The sequence below is a fragment of the Mesoplodon densirostris genome, chromosome 19 (genome assembly GCF_025265405.1).
Source record: "Mesoplodon densirostris isolate mMesDen1 chromosome 19, mMesDen1 primary haplotype, whole genome shotgun sequence".
Classification (NCBI taxonomy): Eukaryota; Metazoa; Chordata; class Mammalia; order Artiodactyla; family Ziphiidae; genus Mesoplodon; species Mesoplodon densirostris.
In genome coordinates, this window is record NC_082679.1 from 56,281,061 (window position 1) to 56,308,081 (window position 27,021).

A 27,021-nucleotide genomic window follows, 5' to 3' on the forward strand; every position below is an offset into this window, starting at 1 on the left:
TGGCTAGAAGAAACTTCTCCAGGACTGGGCATCAGAAGGGGCAGGAGTTTGTGTTTTTAATGTTTCCCACGGTTTACAGCGTTGAGTTTACATGCACAACAAAGTTTGTGAATCAGCCTAGTCATGGAAAGCTCTGGAAGGTTTCTAAGCAGGAACATTCATTCTTCCTAATGCCCTAAAAAAAGGAGAGGCTATAGCCCAGAAAGCCGGCATCTGCCTCCTTCCTTTCCGCGCCACGCTCTATTCCGGCAGGGTCTGGACTACATTTCCCAGGATGCCCAATTGCTGGAGCTCCTGCGTGATTGGCTAGAACAACGCGGAAGTGATTACGGGTCGCCCAGCAACGGGCGGAGTCCTGGACCGTGACTGGTTGCCCACGCCCCCTTGCCTGCGGCCGGGAGGTGTCGAAGCTCGACTCCACCTCCAGAGCCACATAGCTCTCAACCGGCTTTTACTTCCAGCCGAGGGGGCGTGCGAGCTCGTGGGTGCTTTCCCCGTAGGTCTTCTCAGACCCCGCCTCCTTTTACTCCAGCAGCTGCGCAATTGCGGAGACTGGATTCACCTGCCGAGTCGGCGGAGGGGCTCCGGGCGGCACAGTGCGCAGGCGCGAGCGTTCGGGGCTCGCGGCGCGCGGCGCTCGGTTGAAGCGGGAGTGAGTTCTGGGCGCGGAGACCCGGCAGCGGGCGAGCGAGCGAGCGGGTGACCGGGTGCCTCCTCTGCAGCCATGGCAGCCCTGCGCTACGCGGGCCTGGACGACACGGACAGCGAGGACGAGCTGCCCCCGGGCTGGGAGCAGAGAACCACCAAGGACGGCTGGGTTTACTATGCCAAGTAAGGGGGCCGCCGGGGGGCCGCCGGGTTTGGGACGCAGCTGGAACCCAGCCGCTCACCTGCCCGGGACTCCGCGCTGCCTTCGAATGCCACTTGCGCGGGGAGGGCCGCGGGCTCGCGCTCAGGCTTGGCCTGGGAGGGCGAAGTGGCAGTCATGGTTGAAGGGCTTCAGGGGGAAGGCTGCCGGGGTCCTGAGGACGGGCCATCCCCCTCTCTGGCCCTGGGTCCAGCGGGGGTCACCTGGCGGCGCTCAGGCGCGCTCTCTGCTGCCCAGTAGGCAGCGCTGCACGGTGCAAGGATGGGAGACCGGCCTCTTTCCCTTTCCCCCCCAAAATAAGAAAAAAATGCCGATGCCCCCCTCCTTTCTGGGGGGTCTGAGTTGACGACCTAGGAGTGTGTATTTTTAACAAGTGTCCTAGTATAACTATGTGTGTGTGTGTATATATATATATATGTATACATATAAACTGGCTAATATAGCTTTACTGTAGTTCTCGGGAAAGTTTGGGAAACACCAGGAGACCCTCTCTCCCACCACTTACTGTGTGACCTTGGGCCATTGGAATAACTCTCAGTCACGGGTTTCTTTTCTGCTAAATACGTTGGTTGGAGAGTTTTAGTTGAGGCCCTGTACGTAAAGGCTTAGCACAGGCCTAAACATACTCAATGCTGGATAACTCTTAGCCTTTCCTGATTTCTGCAGCTGTGACAGCACCTTCTAGGCCTGATATTAGAATCACCTGGGGACCATCATAGCTGTAGATTTGGGGTCTTCACAGAGACCCTCATGCAGCAGGCAGCCAACATAGGGACTCTTTATTTATTAAGCTTTCCAGCTGAGGCAGGTTACGGCTTTGAGAAACATGGATGTAAATTGGTGATTTTCAACACCTGGGAAACAAACTCTCTTTTCCTGGCTCCCACCTCCAGGGATTCTCATTTAATTTTCTTGCCCCGCCTCCCGCCCCTAGTGGTAGGTTGTGAAATCTTCCCACGTGATTCTAATCTGCCCCAGGTTGTGAGCCTCTGCTGCCTTCGGTGGCTTGCTAGAAAGAAAAACAGGAGGAAACGACCTTGGTGAGTTCATTCATGACACACTGGGAATGTATCCTGTGCCAGGCTCTTTGCTGGGCATTGGTTTTACTGAGGTAAATAAGACCGCTCGTTGGGATTTCCCTGGCTGTTCAGTGGTTAAGACTCCGCGTCCTCACTGCAGGGATCCCACCAGGATCGATCCCTCGTCGGGGAACTAAGATCCCACATGCCACACGTCGCGGCAAAGAAAAAAAAAAAGTAAAAAATAGGACCGCTTGTCACTTTCATGAGTGCCCAGTCTTATAGGACAGAGCGACATGCAGTGACGTGGTCCCCACGCAGTGTGTGTAGTGAGTGGCAGCCCGCCCAGCATGAGCTGTGTGGGTAGGTGGTGAGGTGTCTGGGGCAGTGGGCACCTGAGCTGTGCCTTAGAATACAGGTAGAAGTGGGCAGGTCCAGGGGCAGGAGGGCAGCTCAGGTAGAAGAAACAGAGGCCCGGCCTGTGCGGTGGTGCAGGAACCTGAAGATTGAGGTGGGAAGGAAGGCCACAGTTGATTGATGGAGGCCTTTCTGTGCCTCGGAGGATCTGGGCTCTGTCAGCAGGACCCATGTGTCCACTGAAAGCTTGGAGCCAGGGAGTGACCTCGGGTTTGTGTCTTTATGATTTTTTTTTTTTTTTTTTTTTTTTTTTTGTGGCACGCAGGCCTCTCACTGTTGTGGCCTCTCCCGTTGCGGAGCACAGGCTCCGAACGCACAGGCTCAGCGGCCATGGCTCACGGGCCCAGCCGCTCCGCGGCATGTGGGATCTTCCCGGACCGGGGCACAAACCCGCGTCCCCTGCATCGGCAGGCGGACTCTCAACCACTGCGCCACCAGGGAAGCCTAGGATTTGTGTCTTTAGAAGGATGATTTCTGCTCTGGAGAATTGAAGGGGCATTTCTAGCAGCAGGGAGCCAGGGGGCAGTTGACGGGCTCCGGGCAACTCCTGAATGGGCATTTGCCGTTGCCTCAGCCTTTGCCTGAAGCTCTTTCATCCCTCGGAGCTGAGCTTAAACGTCACTGCCCACGAGAGCGTTCCCTTGCATCGGCCCTGCGCCTGCCTGCCACCACTTTGCTCTCCCTTGTCCGTAGTTTTCTACGCTCTACTCGGCCCTGTTTTGCTCTCTGTCCCTCCCCAGGTTGTCAACTTCGTGGGGGCGGGGACCTTTTCTCCTTCCCCTCTGTATCCCCCATGCGTAGCATCCTGGCGCCGTAAAGTAAATCCAGGGAACGAGTCAGTCAGCTCATCTAGGGAAGGTTTCCTGCGGGCCTCCCTGGGCAGGTGGCCTTCTAGGCCCTGGGAACGCGAGGATGCACACGGCCTGCCTCCCGGCTTCGGGGGCCTCCTCTGCTCGTGCTCTGGGTGGGGCCTGTCGCCGTTCTGGCCGCTGCCCCCAGAGGTCCCTGGCTTCCTTTCAAGTTTGCCTGGAACTTCGCGTTGGGTCTGGAGGCTCCTTCGCTCACCCTGCCTCCTGCACCTCACCTTGTGTTGGGTGGCCTTTCCCATCTGCTGCCTTCCTGGGTGGCATCCACCATCTGGGCTTGGGGCTCTTCTTTCACTCGGTAAGACCTACACGCCCCAGCCAGCTCTGCTCACAGCTTCCGGGGAGCCCACGGCCAGGGGACTCCATGGCGCCTATGCGGTCTCTGAAAACTACGCCCCTCTCTGCCTCCCGCCCTCGCCCAACACACACACCGGTATCTGGCCCTGTTGTTTACACTGACTGTGGTGACAAGACTTGGCGGGCTCCCAGCGGGGGGGTGGGAGTACCTCTCTCCAGACTCTCTCTCTCCTGTCCTACCGGCCTTCTGTTCTTTGGCTTGGAGTTGAAGGATGCCCCTGACCCATCCTGACCCTGGATTCCCAGCAGTCCCCCTTGATCTCTCCTGACCTGCAAGCATCCTGATCCTTCTTTTCACTCCTAATTCTCGAAGGTCACTTGTCCACTGGGGTCTGGGCAGCTTGGCTGATCGGGTACCAGAAGATTGCCCTTGCGGTCGTTCCTTTTTCCCATGGTCTTCATCCCACTGCGGCAGGGTTGTGCCCAAGGGCAGAGGCTGTAGCTCCCAACCAGGCCTCTGGGGTCTTGTGGGAAACCCCCTCATAGTCTCGCCCCTCTTCTGTTGTGTGGGTTCTGTCAACCCCTCAAGCTCCCTCACACTCCCCAGGGTGCACTCAGACCTCAAAGACGCATGTGTCCCCTGGCTCAAGGCCCCCCCAGGCTGGGCTCCCATGGAGGGGACATTCATGCTGCTGAGGACAGACCTGTTACCAGAGAGAGCTGATGAGCCTTTCTCCCTTCCCTAGCACGGTCCAGAGAAGCCCCTATGCCTTAACCAAAGGGCGGGGGCACCGAAGGACGAGATCTTGGTGCTGGGGGCTGTGGCTGCTGTCGCCTGGGCCGTCCTGGGTCCTCCACTCCGGCCCCCCTTTTATTCTGAAGCCCGGGCCTTTTGGCAGCAGAGGGATGGCTGGCCTGCCCCTATGGGAGGCGGGTCCCTGTCCACAGGTGGCTCTGGGTCTCCCAGTTAACTTCAAGAAACTATGCTTAAAGAAGAAAAAAAAAACAAAACTTAGAGGAGCCTACTTGAATGTGATAGCCATGTAATGTGGTGTAAATTTAATTTTGATCCCTTCGTTTTAAATTAAGATCACTGTTAATTATCGTTTTAAATGACAAAAAGCTTACTGAAAGAAAAGAAAAAAAGGGCTTCTGTTTAAAGGAGAATAAGATAATTTGGGGACATGTGTTGTAATTTTCTGTTCATTAAAAAGTCATTTTAGGGCTTCCCTGGTGGCGCAGTGGTTGAGAGTCCTCCTGCCGATGCAGCGGACACGGGTTCGTGCCCCGGTCCGGGAGGATCCCACATGCCGCGGAGCGGCTGGGCCCGTGAGCCATGGCCGCTGAGCCTGCGCATCCAGAGCCTGTGCTCCGCAATGGGAGAGGCCACAACAGTGAGAGGCCCGCATACCGCAAAAAAAAAAAAAAAAGTCATTTTAGACTACAATGAAAAAGGAACACCCTTTAATTAATTTTATATAAAAGTTTATTGAAAATAATCCTTTTCTGTCAAAGGCACCATTCATAGTTCTTCACACGTTACTCACTGAGTCCTCTATGACCCCAGGAAGTAAGGCCATTATTATCCCCTTTGTACTGATGGGGAAACTGAGGCACAGGGAGGTTGAAAAACTTCTCCAAGGGATCCGAATTACCAAATGTAACCTGGTTCTTACTCCTGTTTGGGCTTCCTTTCTGCAGTCAGGGTTTGATGGTAGGGGGATACACAGGTGGGAGTTGGTCCTTGCTGATACCCTCTGTTTGTACAGTGATCTAATTGTTCATCAGTTGCTGTCCCAGGTATGGTGTCTCTTACCTTTCCAGCAGCTCTGTGAGGTGGATGTGCTTCTAGGGAGACTGGCTCACTGGGTGCAGGCAGTGCAGGAGCTCAGGTCTTTGGCCTTTTGAGTCCAGTGTCCACTGTGTCCTTGTACTGGCCACCGATAGTTTGCCAAAACACCAGAAGCCAGCAGTTCCTGGAAAGACCCTGCTTTTGATGCGCAGTGTCTTTCCGGAGTGTTCACAAGCTCTCTGTATTTATTCTCTTTAAAATCATGGATAGGGAAGGAATATTCTATCATCTGGTTGTCAGTGATTAAGTATTATTTTCTACTTTGGCCTGAGCATTTGAACTTTGAATGCCTCTTGCAACATGCAGCTGTTTCCTTGATTAAGTAATTTTATGTTTTTCTCCATACTGGATCAGCTGTTGACAGGTGTTGCTAGTCTGTTATTGGCCCATGGTTTCATTGATAACTGTGTGTGCTCTTCCAAGATGAAATGCTAGTTTGGCACAGAAATCAGACTAGTTTGTATATTTGATTTGTTCAAAATAATAGAACTTTTGAGAGCTTTTTATGCCAAGTACTGTGTTCAACCCTTTATTTACAGTATCCTCGTAGCATTCTCCTCAGATGAATACTAGGATTATTTCCCTTTTGCACGTGAGGAAATTGAGGCTCCAAAGGAGAGTGACTGGCCTACGGAGCTGCCTTACCCTCTTGGATGAAATGAGGAATCAGTGCTTAAAAAACACTTTGAAGTTAAATCTGTGGAAAGAATAAACATTTAAGAAGATTAAGGTTATATCTAAATGATACCTGCATATCAGCATTATAAATTTGACTGAAATTTTTCAATCTATCCTGGAATAAAACTAAAACAAAAACTAAAACAAGTACAAAACAAAACACCTCTCTAGGTATTTTGAGTGATTCAGCGAGATTCCTAGAGTTGACCCCCAGTTGGGGTCAAGTCCTCTTCCTCTGGCTTCACCACCAGCTAACAGATACAGGTTTTCGGGAGATTTTTCCCAGTCTGCTGCTGCTTCCAACCTAGAGAATTTGACCTGATGCAAACAGTAACATTTATAATCTGAATATTTCTTTCTGAGTGTCTGACTTGAGTACTCTTTTTTTTTTTTTTTTTTGGCGTTACTTGGGCCTTCCACTGCTGTGGCCTCTCCCGTTGCAGAGCACAGGCTCCGGACGCACAGGCTCAGCGGCCATGGCTCACGGGCCCAGCCGCTCCGCGGCATGTGGGATCTTCCCAGACCAGGGCACGAACCCGCGTCCCCTGCATCGGCAGGCGGACTCCCAACCACTGTGCCACCAGGGAAGCCCTTGAGTACTCTTGAGAGAGTATCACGTGGGGGAGAAAAAAATTTAATGCCATTGATTAATTTTTAGAAGTGTAACTTTTACTTACTACGTATTCCATGGATTTTTTTTTTTTTAACAGTCACACGGAAGAGAAGACTCAGTGGGAACATCCGAAAACTGGAAAAAGAAAGCGAATAGCAGGAGGTTTGTATGTTGTTGTCATAAAGCAGAGACCCTTGTATTTAAAGCATTAATCAGATGGGAAAACTGTCACAGGAGCTGGACTCTTCCTCTGGGGAGTTTGTAGGATTTGGTAGAAGGAAGTGATGAGCTCTTGGGGTGGAGTGCTTAGAATGATTTCTTAAATAAGAACGTATTAAAATAATAGGGGCCTTGAATTCACAGTTCATTAGGTTTTTCGGTAGTTGCACTGTTTGTAAAATTGGTCTTGGTTCCTATCCTGGAATTAAATATATCAGTGTTTGATAGAATTCCGTAAAGCTTGCCTTGACTTGTAGGTGCTTCTGAGTAAGTGTGTCATGCATGGAATAGAAGTGTAAGAAGGTCCCTGCTTTCAAGAGGTTGAGGGTCCATTTGAAAAGACAACATGTGCCCTTGGGAAAAAAATGCAACTGGTCTATAATATGAATCTTCACAAGTCAGCATATGAATGGTATTGGGTGCCTGCTATAGTGTAGATACGTTCTGGGAATTCATTCAAAGGAGAATTCATGTTGATTGGAGCAACCAGTAAGGGTTTTGTGAAAAGCAGAAGCTGAATGGAGTGTTGAAGAATGATCAAGAATGAAATAGTATTTTATTTTATTTTATTTTTTGGCCACATGGCTTTCAGGATCTTAGTTCCCCGACCAGGGATTCAACCCAGGCCCAGCAATGAACGTGTGGACTCCTAACCACTGGACTGCCAGGGAATTCCCAAGAATGAAATAGTCTTAAAAATAGAGTTGCCATATGATCCAGCAATCCTGCTCCTGGGCATATATCCAGAAAAAACCGTAATTCAAAAAGCTACACGCACTCCTATCTTCATAGCAGCACTATTCACAGTAGCCAAGACATGGAAGTAACTTAACTATCAATCAACAGATGAATGGATAAAGATGATGTGGTATTGGGTTGGCCAAAAAGTTCCTTCGGTTTTTAAGTAAAAATAAGACACATTTTTCATTTTCCCAAGAACTTTATTGAACAACGTATTCACTGTTTTGTTCCACTACCTTCTGCCATTTTTCAGGCAACTTCATAATTCCATCTTCCCAGAACTTTTTATCTTTTTGAGCAAAGAACTGTTCCAGGTACCTTCTCCTGTCTTCCAGGGAATGGAAATATTTTCCATTAAGAGAATTTTGTAAAGACCGAAACAGATGGAAATCTGAAGGTGCAGTGTCTGGTGAATATGGCCGATGAATCAGAACTTCCCAGCCAAGCTGTGACAGTTTTTGCCTGGTCATCAAAGAAACATGCAATCTTGCATTATCCTGATGGAAGATTATGCATTTTCTGTTGACTAATTCCGAACGCTTTTCGTCGAGTGCTGCTTTCAGTTGGTCTAACTGGGAGCAGTACATGTTGGAATTACTTGTTGGTTTTCCAGAAGGAGCTCATAATAGAGGACTCCCTTCCAATCCCACTATATACACAACATCACCTTCTTTCGATGAAGACTGGTCTTTGCTGTGGTTGGTGGTGGTTCATTTTGCTTGCCCCACGATTTCTTCTGTTACACATTATCGTACAGTATCCATTTTTCATCGCCCGTCACAATTTGTTTTAAAAACAGAATATTTTTCTTACATTTAAGTAGAGAATTGCATACAGAAATATGGTCAAGAAGGTTTTTTTTGCTTAACTTATGTGGAACCCAAACATCAAAGCGATTAACATAACCAAGCTGGTGCAAATGATTTTCAACACTTGATTTAGATATTTTGAGTATATCGGCTATCTCCTGCATGGTATAATGTTGATTGTTCTCAATGTCTTGAGTTGATTGCTATCAACTTCAACTGGTCTACCCGACCATGGAGCATTGTCCAGTGAGAAATCTCCAGCATGAAACTTCGCAAACCACTTTTGACACGTTCCATCAGTCAGAGCACCTTCTCCATACACCGCACAAATCTTTTTTTTTGCGTTGCAATTGCGTTTTAACCTTTCTTGAAATAATAAAGGATAATATGCTGAATATGTTGCTTTTTTTCTCCATCTTCAATATTAAAATGGCTACACAAAAATTCACCAGTTTTGATAAGTTTTTTTTTAAAAAGCATGCTGTTATGACAGCTGTCACAGTACAATCTAACAAAATTGTTTCGAATGAAGTTAGACAACTAAGCGCTAATAGAGTCATCTTATGGAAAAAAACAAATTTTTTGGCCAACCCAGTACAAACGAGTACTACTCAGCCATAAAAAAGAATGAAATAATACCATTTGCAGCAACGTGGATGGACCTAGAGATTATCATACTAAGTGAAGTAACTCAGAAAGAGAAAGACAAATATTATATGGTATCACTTATATGTGGAATCTAAAATTGCCACAAATGAACATATCTACGAAACAGGAAAAGATTCACAGACAGAGAGAACAGGCTTGTGGTTGTGAAGGTGGGGTTGGGGGAGGGATGGATTGGGAGATTGGGTTTAGCTCATACAGACTATTATATATAGAATTGGTAAACAACAAGGTCCTACTGTATAGCACAAGAAACTGTATTCAATATCCTGTGATAAAACCATAATGGAAAAGAATATGAAAAAGAATATATGTAAAACTGAGTCACTGCTGTACAGCAGAAGTTAACACTGTAAATCAACTATACTTCAATAAAATAAAAAAGAGAGTGAAATAGTGTTACTTACAAGCAAGAGGCAGAATGTAGAGTCTGGTTGGGGTAATGGGCCTTCTGTACCTGCCGTAGTTGGAGCACGTGACCTGCTGATCTGGTGGGATAGGTCTGGGGCTGGAAGGGCAGGGGCTTCACTTCACCCCACCCCACCCCCACACAGACCTGTTGTCCTTCTGTGTTTCAGATTTGCCCTATGGATGGGAACAAGAAACTGATGAGAATGGACAAGTGTTGTTTGTTGAGTAAGTGTCTGCAAAGAAACTTCTCAGTCATCTTGCTTTTTATTTAATTAATTAATTTATTTATTTTTAATACATTTATTTATTTAGTTTTGGTTGCATTGGGTCTTTGTTGCTGCACGCGGGCTTTCTCTAGTTGAGGCAAGCTGGCGCTACTCTTTGTCACGGTGCGCGGGCTTCTCATTGCGGTGGCTTCTCTTATTGTGGAGCATGGGCTCTAGGCGTGCAAGCTTCAGTAGTTGTGGCTCGCAGGCTCAGTAGTTGTGGTGCACGAGCTTAGTTGCTCCACGGCATGTGGGATCTTCCCGGACCAGGGCTTGAACCCGTGTCCCCTGCATTGGCAGGTAGATTCTTAACCACTGTGCCACAGCGAAGCCCCATCTTGCTTTTTAATAGGAATTTTTTTGTGCAAGGAATATACATTGACTGTAGGAAAATATTATATAGTGTATAACTGTAATCCGGCCAGCAGGACTAACTACTTTTAGCAATTTTTGGATTTTTTCTTCCAGTCTTTCTATATAAGTGCTTAAAAAAAAAAAGAAAATGTATTGCATGAACTGTTTGGTAAACTGTTTTTTCCACATAATTCTTATGAGCATTTTCTCATATCTTTATAAATTTTTCAAGACAATGACGTTTAACGGCTATATAGTATTATTTTGTATAGATATACTGTAATTTATCAAATTACCTACTGGTCATTGATGTTGTTAAATTCCTGTGATCTGGCATCTGTACAGGCAGACCTTGTCTTACTACACTTTGCAGATACTGCATTTTTTACAGATTGAAGGTTTGTGGCAACTCCTCCTCAAGGGAGTCTTTTGGATCCATTTTTCCAGTAGCAGTTGCTCAGTTCGTGTCTCTTTGTCACGTTTTGGTAATTTTCACAATATTTCAGACCCTCCACTAGCAAAAAAGTTGGTGACTCACTGAACGCTCAGGAGATGGTTAGCATTTTTTAGCAATCAAGTATTTGTTAATTAAGGTGTGTATATTTTTTTAGACATGATGCTGTTGCACACTTAATAGACTGTAGTATAAACATAACTTTCATATGCACTGGGAAACCACACAATTTGTGTGACTCGGTTTATTGCGTGCAACACTGACTTTTTAAAAAAATCAATTAATTAATTAATTTATGGCTGCGTTGGGTCTTCATTGCTGCACGTGGGCTTTCTCTAGTTTTGGCGGGCGAGCAGGGGCTACTCTTCGTTATGGGCAGGCTTCTCACTGCGGTGGCTTCTCTTGTTGCGGCGAAGCATGGGCTCTAGGCGTGTGGGCTTCAGTAGTTGTGGCACGCGGGCTCAGTAGTTGTGGCTTGCAGGCTCTAGAGCATAGGCTCAGTAGTTGTGGCGCATGGGCTTAGTTGCTCTTTGGCATGTGGGATCTTCCCGGACCAGGGCTTGAACCCATGTCCCCTGCATTGGCAGGTGGATTCTTAACCACTGCACCACCAGGGAAGCCTGACACGGACTTTATTGCATTGGTCTGGAACTGACCCTGCAATGCAATATCTCCAAGGTATGCCTGTAATTATAAAGAATGTTTTGAGCATCCTCCTCTGTAAAACTATCTTTGGAATAAATTCCAATAACAAACAGCAACAGTAACCACGCATCTGGCACCCAACATGAGCCAGGCATGTTCTAACCAACTTATACCTGTAGTATTAGCTCATTCAGTCCCTGAAATGCCCTAAGGGAGATGAGCGCTAGGCTGCCTGGCCAGTCATTTCCCCATTCTGATCCCGTTAGAGACGTGTGCTGGTAAATGCTTAACAACCAGTTCCCTGGGGGGAAAAGCCCATATTTGTTTCCGTGGTATAAATACTTCCCCTATAGCTTATTTCCAGCTACCGAGGTAAAGTCACTGAGGAGTTGGGAAGAGAGATGCACATTTGGCTCTTGTGAGCCAGGGTGACCCGGCTCCACCCCTGCTCTGTCCTCTGTAAGGCACTGGAGTCAAAATGCTTATCTGGCGTCTGTGGTTATAAGTAAAATGAAAGTTGGGTTATTCTTGAGTCTTAGTATTTATGGGGTGACGAGTATTGATTTCAAACTGTATATAATTTTACACACACATACACGTTACAAATACATTTTTTTAATGTTTTTATTTATTTTTTGGCTGCACCGTGGGGCTTGAGAGATCTTAGTTCCCCGACCAGGGATCGAACCTGGGCCCTCGGCAGTGAAAGTGCTGAGTCCGAACAACTGGACTACCAGGGAATTCCCACAAATGCATTTTAAATCATGAAATCTTTCTTTCTGGAGAGTTCTTAATAGTTTTCAAGATATTTTGAGGTCTATCTCAAACCCCAAGATCACATTTAAAATGTAAAAAATAAACCTATTCTGTTAAGGAGCAAGCTATTCATCTGTATGAACAGGTTGTACTGATGTATTTTAATATATTGTTTATACTACCAGTATAGTTTAATATTCTTTCTACAAGATTTCGATCAACTCCAAATCAAAACTAGAGTGAGTACAGCCTTATAATGAAAATTATTAGAATTTTAGTAGTTGGCTGGTTTCATATTTACTGTCTTTTTATCATTTTGAGTTTTCTACTTCTTTACCAATCTTCTTAGGCCCTTGCACATAAGAGATTTAATTGAAATCTGCTGACAAGAGTGCCTGATGGATCTTATAGCCACATTTACATGAATTAAAAGAAGAAACCCCAAAGCCTACTCCATGTTTGAGATCTGAGGGTACAAGGCAGTGCTTTGTATGTTACAGCCTATTTTATGGGCAGTTCTGAAGAAAAGGCTTCGATGTCTGTCTTTCTAGGCAGGAATGTAATCCTTCTGGAGGCCAGAAGATAGATTAAATGGACCCGTGTCTTTCCGGGGTTAAGAATAAGCCTTTTTTAGTCCATGAAAAATGGGGTTTGCCTAGCCTAAACTATAAGATTATCTTGTAATTATAAATGCCTGTGTTCACTACTGTAGGTTCAGTGCTTTCTCTTTTTCTTTGCAGCCACATAAATAAAAGAACTACCTACTTGGACCCAAGACTGGCGTTTACCGTGGACGATAATCCTACAAAGCCAACCACCAGACAGAGATACGACAGCGGCACAACTGCCATGGAAATCCTCCAGGGCCGGGATTTCAGTGGCAAAGTGGTCGTGGTTACCGGAGCGAATTCGGGAATAGGTAGGTTGTTAACTGACAGCGATGGTTGTTGTTATTATTATTTTTTTGTCACTGCTATGATGAAATCTGCTTTAGTCTAACCATAAGGAAACTTTGTTTGGTGGTTCTCTAATTTAAAAGGTATTTATAGCCTTTTCGGCTATCATGTCATTAAAGTTCTGGGCCCTTTTTCAGTCCCAGTGTTTCCATGGAAGGAGGGCCGTGTCAGGGCCGACCTTGAATTCTCTGAAAGCTGACCACTCAGCGGAAGATGGCGGCTATTTTGGTTCTTAAGGATGAGAGACAGCTGGCTCTGTCTAGGAGTTTCTGACCTGGTCTGCGTGGTGTGCGGACGTAGGCCAGTTACCTGGGTTCTTCAGCCCAACGCTGACCGGTAATGGAATATCAGGAACAGTGGCGTGTCAGGGCTTTGGGACAAAGGACACTGCAGGTGTCCCTTGGTTATGGAGAATATGATTTTCTTTGGAGAACAGGATCTTATTTCTTTGCAGAGTCAGAGAATTAGTCTCTATCTTAACCTCTTGGTTGCCCGCGTTTAACTGCAGTGATGGTCATGAGGGCGGGGCTCCGGGGGTGTCCTCCCCTTAGCCTCGTGGGCTGGTGGAGAAGCCGCGGCAAAGCAGATGCTCCTGCGTTCACTCTCCAGATGATTTTATTCTTATTTTGCTTTGGTCCATTGACATGAATATCTGTATCTGTAAGAACCAGCTGCTTTGAGTAAGGATATGCATCCTCAGGTTAATTTACAGAGACAAAACATGGAATTGTGTTCATCTGTCTTCTAGCAAGTTCTCTCCTTTTCACCCTTCATGGCGCTCGCCCATCACTGGCCTTCTCTCTCATCAGCTTTGTCTCCTCACCGGTTTGTGTATCCCCTGCACTTCTTTCTCTGTCTTGCTTAATTTTCGGTGACCTCTTCTTGAACTTGCAGAAGCATTCCCTGGTATCATCAGGGCAAGTACAGGAAGTGACATACATTCTTAGAGGATCAATTGTTATGTAGTACAGGGTTGAAAATCTAACAAGCTACGGTCCCAGAGCAGAACTTTTGACTGTACCTGTCCATTAAGGCAAAGAAGCACATGGAATTTTTTTTTTTAATTGAAAGGGATTTATTTAAAATCAACTCTCAGACCTCATCCTGGGCTCAGAATATGTTCAGTTTGGTTTTCTGAATCACATCAGGGTTAATTCTATTTAATTGTCATTGATAGGAAAAGCTGATGATGCTATATTAAAAATAACAGCTGGATCCTCAGTCATCCAGGAAACAGTATGTTGTGTTGATTGCGTTGACTACTGTTACGTGAGGGTGTGGACCAAGACAGTGTAGAATAATTAAGAAAAAACAAGGACTTAAGTAAAATACCTCTTTTTATTTAACACTCAGTTAACCAGAGAATTAACTAAAAGATCTCATTCCCTTAATCTCGTGGCTAGACAGTCTTTTCCTTTGATTAGTAAGATAAGTGACTACTGATGGTTTGTGTGTAAGTGTTCAAACTTGGCTCTGTCTGACGTTAGGTGGCAGGCCTTCTGAAGCTCTGCTGAAGATTTGCCATGCCAGGCCTATGACAGCATAATCCAGGACTAAAGGCACTGGTCCAGGATATATGAAGAGCTATGTGTAGTTGGGTATTGAATCACGGTCAGAAGGGAGGAGGAGGTTCTGAAGCATTGAGAAGAAACGTATCATTGGTCAGAGTGGACCTCGGACCTCTCGGAGGCAAGCTCTGTGCCTCTTCACAGCTGCCACTTCCCCTTCCTGAGGTCCCTGATCTTTTTTGTGGGCCCTGCAAGTAGGTGCCCGTGGTCCAGTCGCATGTGATGGTAAGTTGTACAGCTCAGGCTGGAAGGGAGGTTGGGGAAGGTCTCAGAGCGCGCCCCCCATCCCCATTTCCCCAGCTCGAACCTTCATTGTCTTCAGCTCTGCCTGGTCTCCCCGTGACCCCTCCAGTCTCGAGAAGCCCGAGTCTAGGGGAGTGCTGGAGATTTGTGTGCTTAATATTTGAAATAATATCAGACCGAACATTCCAGGCAATCAAATCCTTGCAAAGAACTCTGGCACTGCAGCCATGGCATCAGGCTTAAAGAAAAGAGCCGAAGGCAAGCCCGTGGCTTTTCCGTCATCACTTAGGCAGCTTTTATATCCCACGCGGCTGCCTTAGAGAGTGTCCTTGTCCAAGTAGGCTGTGCCTTCCAGATAAATTTCTTCCTTCTCCTGAACTATGAAACACGCCAATTTAGAAATCGCTATCACCACTGTTTCTGCCCCTTTCAAATGGAACAGCTGAGTGCAGAGTGAATCAGGCATCTTCACTTCCAACACTCCTCGGCGTTCAGGAGTCACCTCCTCTTGAAGCTTGAATGGTGTTGGCCTGCACTTTTCCTCTTGCTGCTCAGGGGAGCCCGGTTCCTATGTGTGAACTGTCCAGTCTTTAGCCTCATGGATGTCTGTGCTCTTGGGAGCAGAGTGGGCTGTTAACAGAACATACGGGTCTTTATTTTGAGAGTGGTGATTCCACAGCTAAAAACACAGGTAACCTAATTGGCTTTACAAAGGTTGGTTTACAAATCTGGTGTTCCCAGTGATTCTTTTTTTAAAAAAATAATTTATTTATTTATTTTTTTGCGGTACGCGGGTCTCTCCCTGTTGTGGCCCCTCCCGTTGCGGAACACAGGCTCCGGACGCGCAGGCTCAGCGGCCATGGCTCACGGGCCCAGCCGCTCCGCGGCATGTGGGATCTTCCCGGACCGGCCCAGTGACTCTTTTTGTTCATGTTTCTCAGTTCCCTGCAAGGCACCTCTCTTTTGGACTTGCCACTGGGAGGGGGCTCTCTGTTGTGGAAGGGGATACTCGGGCGGTGAGAGGGGACTCCTTCCCTGGTGGACGGCAGGGATGTGCCAAGACACTGCCCCCTTTGACGTGGCCTCTATGCAGATTCTCTCTTGTCGTCCGTGTTGGGTACCTCGCCCCCCTCCACCCCGGCTGTAAGTGATACAGAACTGTATTTTGAACTTTGGATATTTTATGTTCCGAAGGCAATTGGAGGGACTCCTGCTTATTAATTCAGCTTGTAAAGATCAGGGTGGTTCTGGTCGGGAGAAGGATTCGCAGGAAATGCCACAATAAAGCGTTTTGAATTCTTGGAAGTTTGTAGGCAGATACTGCGGTTGACTGAGTTCAGCTGTCCAGATGGGGAGTCGGCAAACTACAGCCCGCGGGCTAAGTCTGACTGCCGCCTGATCTCGCAAGTAAAGTTTTACTGGACCATGGCCCCGCCTGTTTATTTCCGTTTTGTCTGTGCCTGTTTTCATGTGACCAGCAGAGTTGCATAAATACGGCAGAGACCCTGTGGCCTGCACAGCCTAAAATATTTACTGTCTGGCCCTTAATGGAAAACGTTTGCCTCCCCCTGCATCAGATGGTCTAATCCCTTTCAAAATAAGATCACCCCAGCATGCTGTGAGTCAGCCACAAGTTAGGTAAAATTTAGATAAAGTGGATGCCCCAGGCCACAAGGAAGATGGTGGCAACACATTATACGTGTCTGTTGGGGATGCCCCGCCGGTGCCTGTGCCTCCTGCCTCACCTCTGTCCCCAGCTTCAGGGAGCTGCAGGCCTTAGGACGTTGCCGCCTCTGAAACTGACACTCTTCTCTCATCGACCTTTGTTTAATGAGCGTTCTGAACCCTAAGAACTTTGTGCAGATGGAGCGCTGTAGCTTGTGGACCTGTCTGGGTGGAGCTTAGCCTCTCAGTGTCCACGGGGAAGTCACCTGTGCACCCAGAGCTTCTGCCAGCAGACCTCGAGGCCGGGAGCCCCGGTCCCGACGGCTAAGCAGCAGAGGCGAGGGAGGAGTTCATTTCTTTTTTTTTTTTTTACATCTTTATTGGAGTATAATTGCTTTACAGTGGTGTGTTAGTTTCTGCTTTATAACAAAGTGAATCAGTTATACATGTACATATGTTCTCATATCTCTTCCCTCTTGCGTCTCCCTCCCTCCCTCCCACCCTCCCTATCCCACCCCTCTACGTGGTCACAAAGCACCGAGCTGATCTTCCTGTGCTATGCAGCTGCTTCCCACTATCTATCTACCTTACGTTTGGTAGTGTATATATGTCCATGCCTCTCTCTCGCTTTGTCAGAGCTTACCCTTCCCCCTCCCCATATCCTCAAGTCCATTCTCTAGTAGGTCTGTCCTTATTCCTGTCTTACCCCTAGGTTCTTGATGACTTTTTTTTTCTTAGATTCCATATATATGTGTTAGCATACGGTATTTGTCTTTCTCTTTCTGACTTACTTCACTCTGTATGACAGACTCTAGGTCTATCCACCTCATTACGAATAGCTCAATTTCGTTTCTTTTTATGGCTGAGTAATATTCCGTTGTATATATGTGCCACATCTTTGTGCTCAGCGTAGCGCTAGGCAGGAAGGGGCGGGTGTCCACGGCGACCTGGAGTTAGTGGCTCGGTGTCTCTGATTTGGTAAAAAAACGAAAACAAAAAAACGAATGGAAATGGCTTCAACATGGTGATCGTTAAATATAGACCTTAATGCGAAGTCTCCGGAGAGGGGGTCTTGGAGGCTTCCTGTTGCGGAAGATCCCGTAGATGCTTCTCTAGACTCAGCCTGTCAATCGAGCGGATTTGGCTCTGCCTATAAATAGCTCAGTACAAAATGCTGCCTTCTCAAATCTGAGGGCTGACATGTGCTCCTCAAAGGCCGCACCCTTCTCACGAGAGGTTACCTGAATGCCTAAATATGGGGCAGCCCTGGGAGCGGGGATGTTTGTTGGAAATCGTGCAGATAGTTGCAGGGAGCAGATTGATCATCATGGCACCTACGAAGTGAAATCCAGGTTCTGTCAAACAACCATTGAAAAAATACTAACAAGTATGCACAGCTTAGCTATTTTCAGTCTCCTGTTCACTGGCAATGATGAATGATAAAGCTTTCTTCCTAACTTCCAGTCTTAAACCAGTAGTGGTTAAAATTTGGTTTTTGAATCCCTCTCCGAGTATAGCCAGGATGAAAAGTTTCTTCGACCCTTTGAACTTTCATAACACTGGGCTGTTTCAAATGTTGTGACTTGAAATTTGGGATAGCCTGGCCTGGTTTCGATTTGTGAGTCAGAGGACCTGTTAACAAGAACAAAACTGTTTTTTTGCCTGAACATATACAAGCTGGCCATCTTAGTATACACCAGGAAAATGTATTTTGGGACTGACACTTTAATTTTCTATTGGTATTTATGTTATATATAATAAACCTCCCTAAGGTTCATTACAGGGATTCTAACAATGTGTGTACGTGTATACACACACTTATATACCAAAATTTATATACTTTGAGATATAAAAAGTATTTGCTCAAGCTATCAAAGTCAACCCCAAATTTGTTCTTGAAACAAAATGAAGGTATTGGATTTCCATGTGGGAATCCCAAAATGTTGTAGTTTAATGTTGAAATTGGTTGTTTTGGCTTAGAGAGCCTGTTTTTTAGAGCTTGGGGTCTTGTTGCAAAATCATGTGTTGAAATTACAGTGTGAAGTGGAGTTGCCATATTGTTTTATCCTACAAATCATCGCCGCAATGAATTCATATCTGGTGTAGATTCTACCAGTTCTATGGTAATACAAGAGAAGTGCTTTTCTTCATGTAGAAAAGTGTATTCATTGTTAACATTTTAAACCCACACTTTGACAGTAATGAACCAGACTCTCTTCCTCTCCACCCTCAAATCTTTGTTTTCTTTTCCACACCTAGTGTTACTAAATTTTGCCTTCTAGCCTAAATCATGCCTTTGACTTTTTTTCCTCAGTTATTCCAAAAGATCCCATAAATTCGAGGCCATAGGCCACCTTAGAGTCATTTTCTTGGTTAAAAGTTACTCATATGGGGTCATTACACTAGGGATCTTGAAATGCCTGATTACAGTTTCCTTTCCGGTTGTCAACAAGACTTAAACTAGTGGGATTTTGACATTTATCTTCTTTTTAAGAACCTGGTGCTCATTAAGTAGAGGAAAATTTTCTGAAATAATCTAAGTAACCTTTTGGGAATTCAGACTTCCATTTTATTTATTAAAATTTTTTTTTAGATTTTATTTTCTTATTTTTTTATACAGCACATTCTTATTAATTATTTTATACATATTAGTGTATGTATGTCAATACCAGTCTCCCACCTCATGGTTTCCCCCCTTGGTGTCTCTACATCTGTGTCTGTTTCTGCCTTGCAAACCGGTTCATCTGTACCATTTTTCTAGATTCCACATCTATGCGTTAATATACTAAAATTAAAAAAAAAATTATTTATTTTTTGGCTGCATTGGGTCTTCGTTGCTGTGCACGGGCTTTCTCCAGTTGTGGTGAGCGGGGGCTACTCTTCCTTGCAGTGCATGGGCTTCTCATTGTGGTAGCTTCTCTTGTTGTGGAGCATGGGCTCTAGGCGCGTGGGCTTCAGTAGTTGTGGCTCGAGGGCTCTAGAGCGTAGGCTCGGTACTTGTGGCACACGGGCTTAGTTGTTCTGCGGCATGTGGGATCTTCCTGGACCAGGGCTCGAACCCATGTCCCCTGCATTGGCAGGCGGAGTCTTAACCACTGTGTCACCAGGGAAGTCGCCAGACTCCCATTTTAAATTAAAAGCATTTGTGACCATTTCTTTTTTATGCTAAAATAAACCCATATATTGTAAGTAAAATGATTCTGAAATTATTTGTTCTGAGAAACTATTGAGGTTTTTGATACTGGAAAAAGTCCTTGAATAATATTACATAAAAATTGAGAATTGGGACTTCCCTGGTGGCGCAGTGGTTGAGAGTCCACCTGCCGATGCAGGGGACTGGGGGTCATGCCCTGGTCCGGGAGGATCCCACATGCCGCGGAGCGGCTGGGTCCGTGGGCCTTGGCCGCTGAGCCTGCGCGTCCGAAACCTGTGCTCCGCAATGTGAGAGGCCGCAACAGTGAGAGACCTGCGTACTGCAAAAAAAAAAAAAAAAAAAAAAAAATGAGAATTAGTACCTTATGAATTAAACAACCTTTTTTTTTTTTTTTTTTTTTTTTGCGGTATGCGGGCCTCTCACTGTTGTGGCCTCCCCCGTTGCGGAGCACAGGCTCCGGACGCGCAGGCTCCGGACGCGCAGGCTCAGCGGCCATGGCTCACGGGCCCAGCCGCTCCGCGGCACATGGGATCCTCCCAGACCGGGGCACGAACCCGTATCCCCTGCATCGGCAGGCGGACTCTCAACCACTTGCGCCACCAGGGAGGCCCTAAACAACCTTTTTTACATTTAAATATTCTTAGACATTGAATATATATGGGAATCACATGATCAGAGTATTTGAGAAGCTATATATCTAAAGGAAGAGATCAATTGAAATATTCTAATGAGCCTCATCTCATAATTTGTTAATCACATCTAAAAAGCTTATTTAAAAACGTATGTAGTAGAACAGGGAGATCAGCTCGGTGCTGTGTGATCACTGAGAGAGGTGGGATAGGGAGGGTGGGAGGGAGATGCAAGAGGGAGGAGATATGGAAATATATGTATATGTATAGCTGATTCACTTTGTTATACAGCAGAAACTAACACACCATTGTAAAGCAATTATACTCCAATAAAGGTGTTAAAAAAAAATGTAGGGCTTTCCTGGTGGCGCAGTGGTTAGGAATCCGCCTGCCATTGCAGGGGACATGGGTTCGAGCCCTGGTCCAGGAAGATCCCACATGCTGCAGAGCAACAAATAAGCCCGTGTGCCACAACTACTGAGCCTGGGCTCTAGAGCCCATGAGCCACAACTACTGAGCCTGCACTCTAGAGCCCATGTCCCACAACTACTGAAGCCCGTGTGCCTAGAGCCCGTGCTCCACAATAAGAGAAGCCACCGCAGTGAGAAGCCTGCACACCACAATGAAGAGTAGCCCCTGCTCACCGCAACTAGAGAAAGCCTGTGTGCAGCAACGAAGACCCAACACAGCCAAAAATGAATAAATAAAATAAATAAATTTATTTTAAAAAGTATGTAATATATAATAATATATAAATAATATGAGTACCTCACTAGATACCAACTGAAACATTTTTGTCACATGAGGTCAGTTGAATTTCATACTTGCATGTAGATTGAGATTTTAATTTATTTGTTATAGTGTCAGCATACAAATGAGGCTCATACAAGCTGCTATTCATTGCCAAAGTGGTTCAAAAATCATAATTTAAAAATATTTCTGCCCTAATTGAGATTATAAGTGTTTTATCAGGTTTGAATAATTGGCAGTTATTTTACTTAATACCCAATTTAAAAAATTTGATTTTTTGCTTTTACGTAATATGGTGACATAGCAATTGTCAGGAAAGAAAGGGTCCTATGTATTTTATGTAAATTACCTAAAAGAGAAGTCTTCATATATATTTATATTTTTCGTCCACTAGAGGGCTCTGTTGCCCTTTGATACAGTTAAACAAAAGCGGTAGCATCTCAATGCAGTTTTCTACCTCTCAGCCGGTCTTGCTTTCATTTTTGTTAAATAATGCCTTTTACTTTTCTAACGTATCTTTTAGGTCTTGTACTTCTTGGTGAAAGAGTTCAAACTGAAGACCGTTACTAGTGTCATGTTTGTTTCTTTCTTCCTTCTCTCCCTCCTCCCCCGCCTCCCGCCCCATTTTTTTTTTTTCCTGGTATGAAATACCAGGGATGAAGAGATCCATTTAATAAAAAGGTCCATTGTATTCAGGGAGCAGCCTGTTCTGCCAGACTACACAAGGGCATGTGTTTTCATGACATTATTGGTTTTGGGTGTGCTGGCCTATCAATAATGTGATTTTTCTTTTTCTAAGTGGAAATTGTTATATTTAAATATTAATGCCTCTGTTTAAGGTTCATTTAGAAGGCCTTGGTGATCTAATAGTTTTTTCTTAGAACATAGCGTTCCCCTGCCCCCCCAGCCTACCCAATGTTATATAATTTATTGTAATTAGATTGTTTAATAATATGTTTTTGTAATAGAAAAGAATGTGTCCTTTTGGGCTTAGTGTATGTTTCTTAACTAAGAGGCCATATTAAAACAAATACTTAACATGAAGCAAACAGCTAGTATCTGCACGTACAAGATCTTAAGGAGGGCAGTTTGCATTTTGGCTCTATAACCAAAGTTTGAGGCAGCCCATTAATTGTATGCTTTAGCTTTCAAACAGAAATTTGGCCCAGAGAAGGAAAACTGTTTTGGCTGTATAAAACTCCTTATTTTAAAATGGGGACAAAATGAATACACCTTATTACATACTTTTATGTATTATATATTCTTCTTTTTCTCAGCAACTTACTTTTTTCTCTCTTTAAAATGAAAGAACCAGCAAGCACCGTGAATATACTTTTGTAACAGTGCAAAAACTCCTTCACCAGAGTTAACATATTTTGCTCGTTTGTTTACAGATGTGTTCTTTGTCTCTCCAATGAAGAGGGTTAAAACTAGATGGCTATTGTGGGAATTATTCCAGACTTGGTGATGAAGGACGTGCCAGCTGTTGGAACCCCCTTGACCATCTCTCATTTACAGTGACACAGCCCACGTCCTTTCTTCATTTTCTGCAGTATATACACAAACTGTTCAGATCCGAGTCCTCAGCCTTTTCCAGAATAACATGGGGAGGGTGGTCAGTAGAAGGGCCTTCTTGCAAAGATCTCTTAAATGAAGTCTCCAATAGATTGATCAAAAGTAAATTCCAAAAATCAGAGTTTCTTGCCTGAATTTATGATCTTCCTTTGGCTTAATATGTAACACAGCATTTCTTGAAGGGCCCGTCTTTATCTGCACCTCCCCCCCCCCCTGCAAATGAGCTCAATGGGAAGTGGCCTTCTATTTAATGACTTGTGTGACAGGGCTGGGATCTAATTGTTTCACATCTGTGTTACTTGTTTACCAGGCTGTGCTGCTTGGTTTTCTGGATCCTTCTTGTTAGAAGCCACACTGCGATGGTTCTGTCTCTGAAAGCAAGTCAAGGTCTCCTCCCTGGACTCTGAAAGGAAAACTAAGACAGTGTGCTCGAGCAGGGGGTGGGGTGTGTGTGGAGAGTGTCCGTGTGTGTGAGATGGGGTGTGGGAGACTCACTGCAGTGTTTTTAATATTCCTCCCTAGGGTAGGATGGGAGGACTAGCAAGGTGGGTGGAACCAGGCCTTTTGCTGGAACAAATGATCCCCTGGAAAGAGGGGCAGAATCAGAATCAAAGAACTTTCTTGTGTAGTTGTATGGAAACTGAAGTTAAAATGAATAAAATATTGTTCATTTTCACCCTTACCTCTGAAATGTACTTAATGATTCCAGATTACTATTTATTGATCACTGTAATCTTGTCTCATATTGATAGCTTTTTAGAATTTACGAGTATTCTGTACCTGCTGTCTTATTTAATTCTCGCCACCGTGCTCACAGGTACCCTGACCTCCAGTTAGGGTGAAAGCACAGAGAGGTGAGGTAACTTGCCCGAGGTCACACAGCTCTTGAGCCTACCGAACTAGAGCAGAGAACTTCGGACTCCATGCCCGGGGCCCTCTCCCTTCTGCTTGCTGCTGCCTTGCTCCAAGGAGCAGTGCTCAGTCCTGCCCAGGCTCTTCCCAAGCAGCTTAGCCAGTCTGTCTGAAATCAACACATTTATCTTAATGAATCTCCGAAAGCCTGCTCTGGGCCAGCCTGTGTGCTGAGTGTGGTGCCTGTTGGGAGGGGCGAGGCTGATGTGATCTCTGAACTGCTGGGTGATCCTGGATTAGTACACGGACACTTTCTCTCTGGAGTTCCCCTTTGGTGTTAGTTTAAAATAAGTTTGGGGAAAGAATTACGGGGAATGGAAGCTGGCATTTGTCAAACTCACATAAATTCCAGGTGTTAGGCTAGAATTATTTATTATTGTTATAAAACATGTATTCCTTATGGAAAACTTAGAAAATGCAGAAAAGTAAAAAGAAACATAAATGCAGATAAGGAAAAAAAATCTCCCCAAATTACTACCAACCAGAATTAACTGTCAGTAGATCGCATATATGATTCTCAACATTTTCCCCTTCCCTTCTATTGTGATTTTTCTATTTAACTGTGGTTATGAGCATCTTTGCCTGTCGTAGAATATTCTACAACAGCTTAAGTGGTTGCATAGCCTTGGATGGTTCTAACCATTCTCCCTCTGTAGCACATTTGGGTGGATTTCAGTTTTTTGATAGCCATGGAATGGAGACGAACATTTTGTAATTAAATGTTTGTACCCATTCATGACTATTCTGTAGTTTTATTTTCTGGAACTGGAATTGCTGCGTCAGGGCATTTGTTTCCTAATCTTAAAATCTTGGTTTGTTTTGTCAAACCACACCCCTGGAAGCTTGTACCAATTTAAACGCCCATTTGCCCTGCATCCTTGCCAGTCTTGGCATTTAACATTTTTTAAACAGTATCCCTTAAATTTGCATGTCTCTCTGATGATTAGATTGATCAGCTCTTCCGATGTTTGGCCATTTGTGTTTATTCTTTTATGAGTCGCCTTTCCGTCTTACATGCGTAACTATTGGATATGTATCGATTGCTAATTGATTGCTTGATTCATGTGGCAAGATTTAATTTTCAAAATGTCCCTTTGTCTCCGAAGTTAATTTATCTCAAAGTGTCTATTACTTTAAGTACACATTCAATCTTGTGACCCAGAGGCAATTCGTGAGAAGAAAGTTGGCCTCACTCCCCAGTCTGCTTCACTACAAACTTCTAAGTCTATATCTTATCTCTTACACCAGCTACAAATCATGGGCACCGCTGCTTCATCCCTGCATTTAAGGAGGGAGCACCCCAGGAAACTCAAAATCGGCCAGCGTACGATGGAGGTTGAGTCTCAAGATAATGCAGTAGGCGACAATCAGTTCTTTGGGTTTTGCAGATTTCCCCCCAGATCTTCTATTAATGGTAGTAACCCCTCTTCAGAGCTTTTCTCTGCATTATCTCATTTGATGAGCCTGGCTCCCGCGTGGCGAAATTGTACCACTGCTGAAAATAGCTCTGCTGACAGGGGAAAGCTTGATAGGTAGTTTCTGTCTGGAGAAGCAGCAGGGTGCAGAGGAAGGGATCAGGACTCAGGAAGCAGACGTGACCTAGTTTCCACACCTGGCCCCACCGCGACTCATCGGGTGACTTGGGCCCCGTTACTTTCCTTCTCTGAGCGCTCGTTTTGCATCTGTGAAACATGGACACTATTTGTACTTTGCACAGTTTTTCTATATATATACTTTTTTATTTAAAAAATTTTAAAAAATATTTTTGTAAATACTTTTTTATTTAAAAAAATTTTTTAAAATATTTATTTATTTTTGGCTGTGTTGGGTCTTTATTGCTCTCAGCAGGCTCTCTCTAGTTGCAGCGAATGGGAGCTACTCCTTGTTCATTGCAGTGAGCAGACTTCTCATCACAGTGGCTTCTCTTGTGGAGCACGGGCTCTAGACGTGTGGGCTTCAGTAGTTGTGGCAGGTGGGCTCAGTAGTTGTGGCGCATGGGCTTCGTTGCTCCGCGGCACGTGGGATCTTCCCGGACCAGGGCTCGAACCTGTGTCCCCTGTATTGGAAGGCAGATTCTTAACCACTGCACCACCAGGGAAGTCCCTGCACAGTTGTTAAAGATGGGAACTCCAGAACGCCCAGGGAATTGTCTGCCGCACACCGCAGGCAGTTAGTAAACTGTAGTCATTTCGGGAATGGGAGGCAAGACGATCAAGTTACTGACATTAGTTTGGTATTTTCCTAGCTTCCTGGTTCTTGGATCCTCAAAAGGCTGCCGTCATATCTGCGAGTTTGTCCTAAAACGACCTTTCTCAATAACTGTTTTAGACGTCTACTTGTCTTTGGTATGAAAGGAAACATTTTAGATATTTTTTGGTTGGAGGTCAGATGGTAGCTGCATCCAGGAAAAAGAATCAAGTGAAAGAAAGAAAGGGGAAAAAAAAGGTTATTTTTCTTGCAGTCAAGGAGGAAAAAAGATCTATTAAACTTGGGGGGAAGAAAGGAAGGAAAACTATTAAACCTTAAATGAATGCATCATAGTAACATCTTTATTCCAAGAGTCTGGCATCAGAGCTCTGGTTCACTTGAGTTTGTGATGGTTTATAGGACTGCCTGGAATATTAAGTATAAATGTCCAGCTTAGCTGTCCCTTTCACTTGAGACTACCGAAGAACATCTCAGTGTGTGAATAGAATTTTATCAGCACTTCAAAAGGTATGATGGGTTTTATTGGAGACCACGGGAACATGTTAGGAGGAGAATTGGCTGCGAGTCAGGTGGACGTTAACTTTTGTGACCTAAGGCCTGTCACTTAGCTATCTCGAGCCTCCCTTTCCTCATCTGTAAAATAAAGAGACTCATACTTTGTCACCCACTCTTTATTTATTAATTTGATATTGGAATATAGCTGATTTACAACATTGTTTCAGGTGTACAGCAAAGGGAATCAGTTATACTTACACATATACATATATCTATTCTTTTTTAGATTCTTTTCCCATATAGGTTACTACACAATATTGACTAGAGTTCCGTGTGCTATACAGTAGGTCCTTATTAGTTATCTGTTCTATGTATAGTAGTGTGTATATGTCAATCCCGATCTCCTAATTTATCCCCGCCCCTTTCGCCTTTGGTAACCATGTTTGTTTTCTACATCTGTGACTCTGTTTCTGATTTGTAAATCAGTTCATTTGTACCATTTTTTTTTTTTTTTTTTTGCGGTATGCGGGCCTCTCACTGTTGTGGCCTCTCCCGTTGCGGAGCACAGGCTCCGGACGCGCAGGCCCAGCGGCCATGGCTCACGGGCCCAGCCGCTCCGCGGCATATGGGATCCTCCCAGACCGGGGCACGAACCCGTGTCCCCTGCATCGGCAGGCGGACTCTCAACCACTGCGCCCCCAGGGAGGCCCCATTTGTACCATTTTTAGATTCCACAAGTAAGTGATATCCTATGACATTTGTCTTTCTCTGACTTCACTTTGTATGATCATCTCTAGGTGCATCTATGTTGCTGCAAATGGCATTATTTCATTCTTCTACGGCTGAGTAACATTCCATGGTATCTATGTACCACGTTTTCTTTATCCCTTCCTCTGTCGATGGACACTTAGGTTGCTCCCATGTCTGGGCTGTTG

At 45.1% G+C, this 27,021-nt stretch overlaps 1 protein-coding gene across 2 annotated transcripts in view; it reads left to right on the top strand.

Annotated features, from left to right (window-relative positions):
* Positions 1-621: 621 nt before the first annotated feature.
* Positions 622-27,021, top strand: part of WWOX (WW domain containing oxidoreductase) — a 993,698-nt gene continuing 967,298 nt past the window's right edge. For both annotated transcript variants that reach the window (XM_060084392.1, XM_060084393.1), the window contains exons 1-4: positions 622-831; positions 6,708-6,772; positions 9,624-9,681; positions 12,672-12,850. In XM_060084392.1, coding sequence (XP_059940375.1) covers positions 725-831; positions 6,708-6,772; positions 9,624-9,681; positions 12,672-12,850 — 409 coding nt within the window. In that variant the 5' untranslated portion in view covers positions 622-724. The remainder of the gene's footprint in view (positions 832-6,707; positions 6,773-9,623; positions 9,682-12,671; positions 12,851-27,021) is intronic.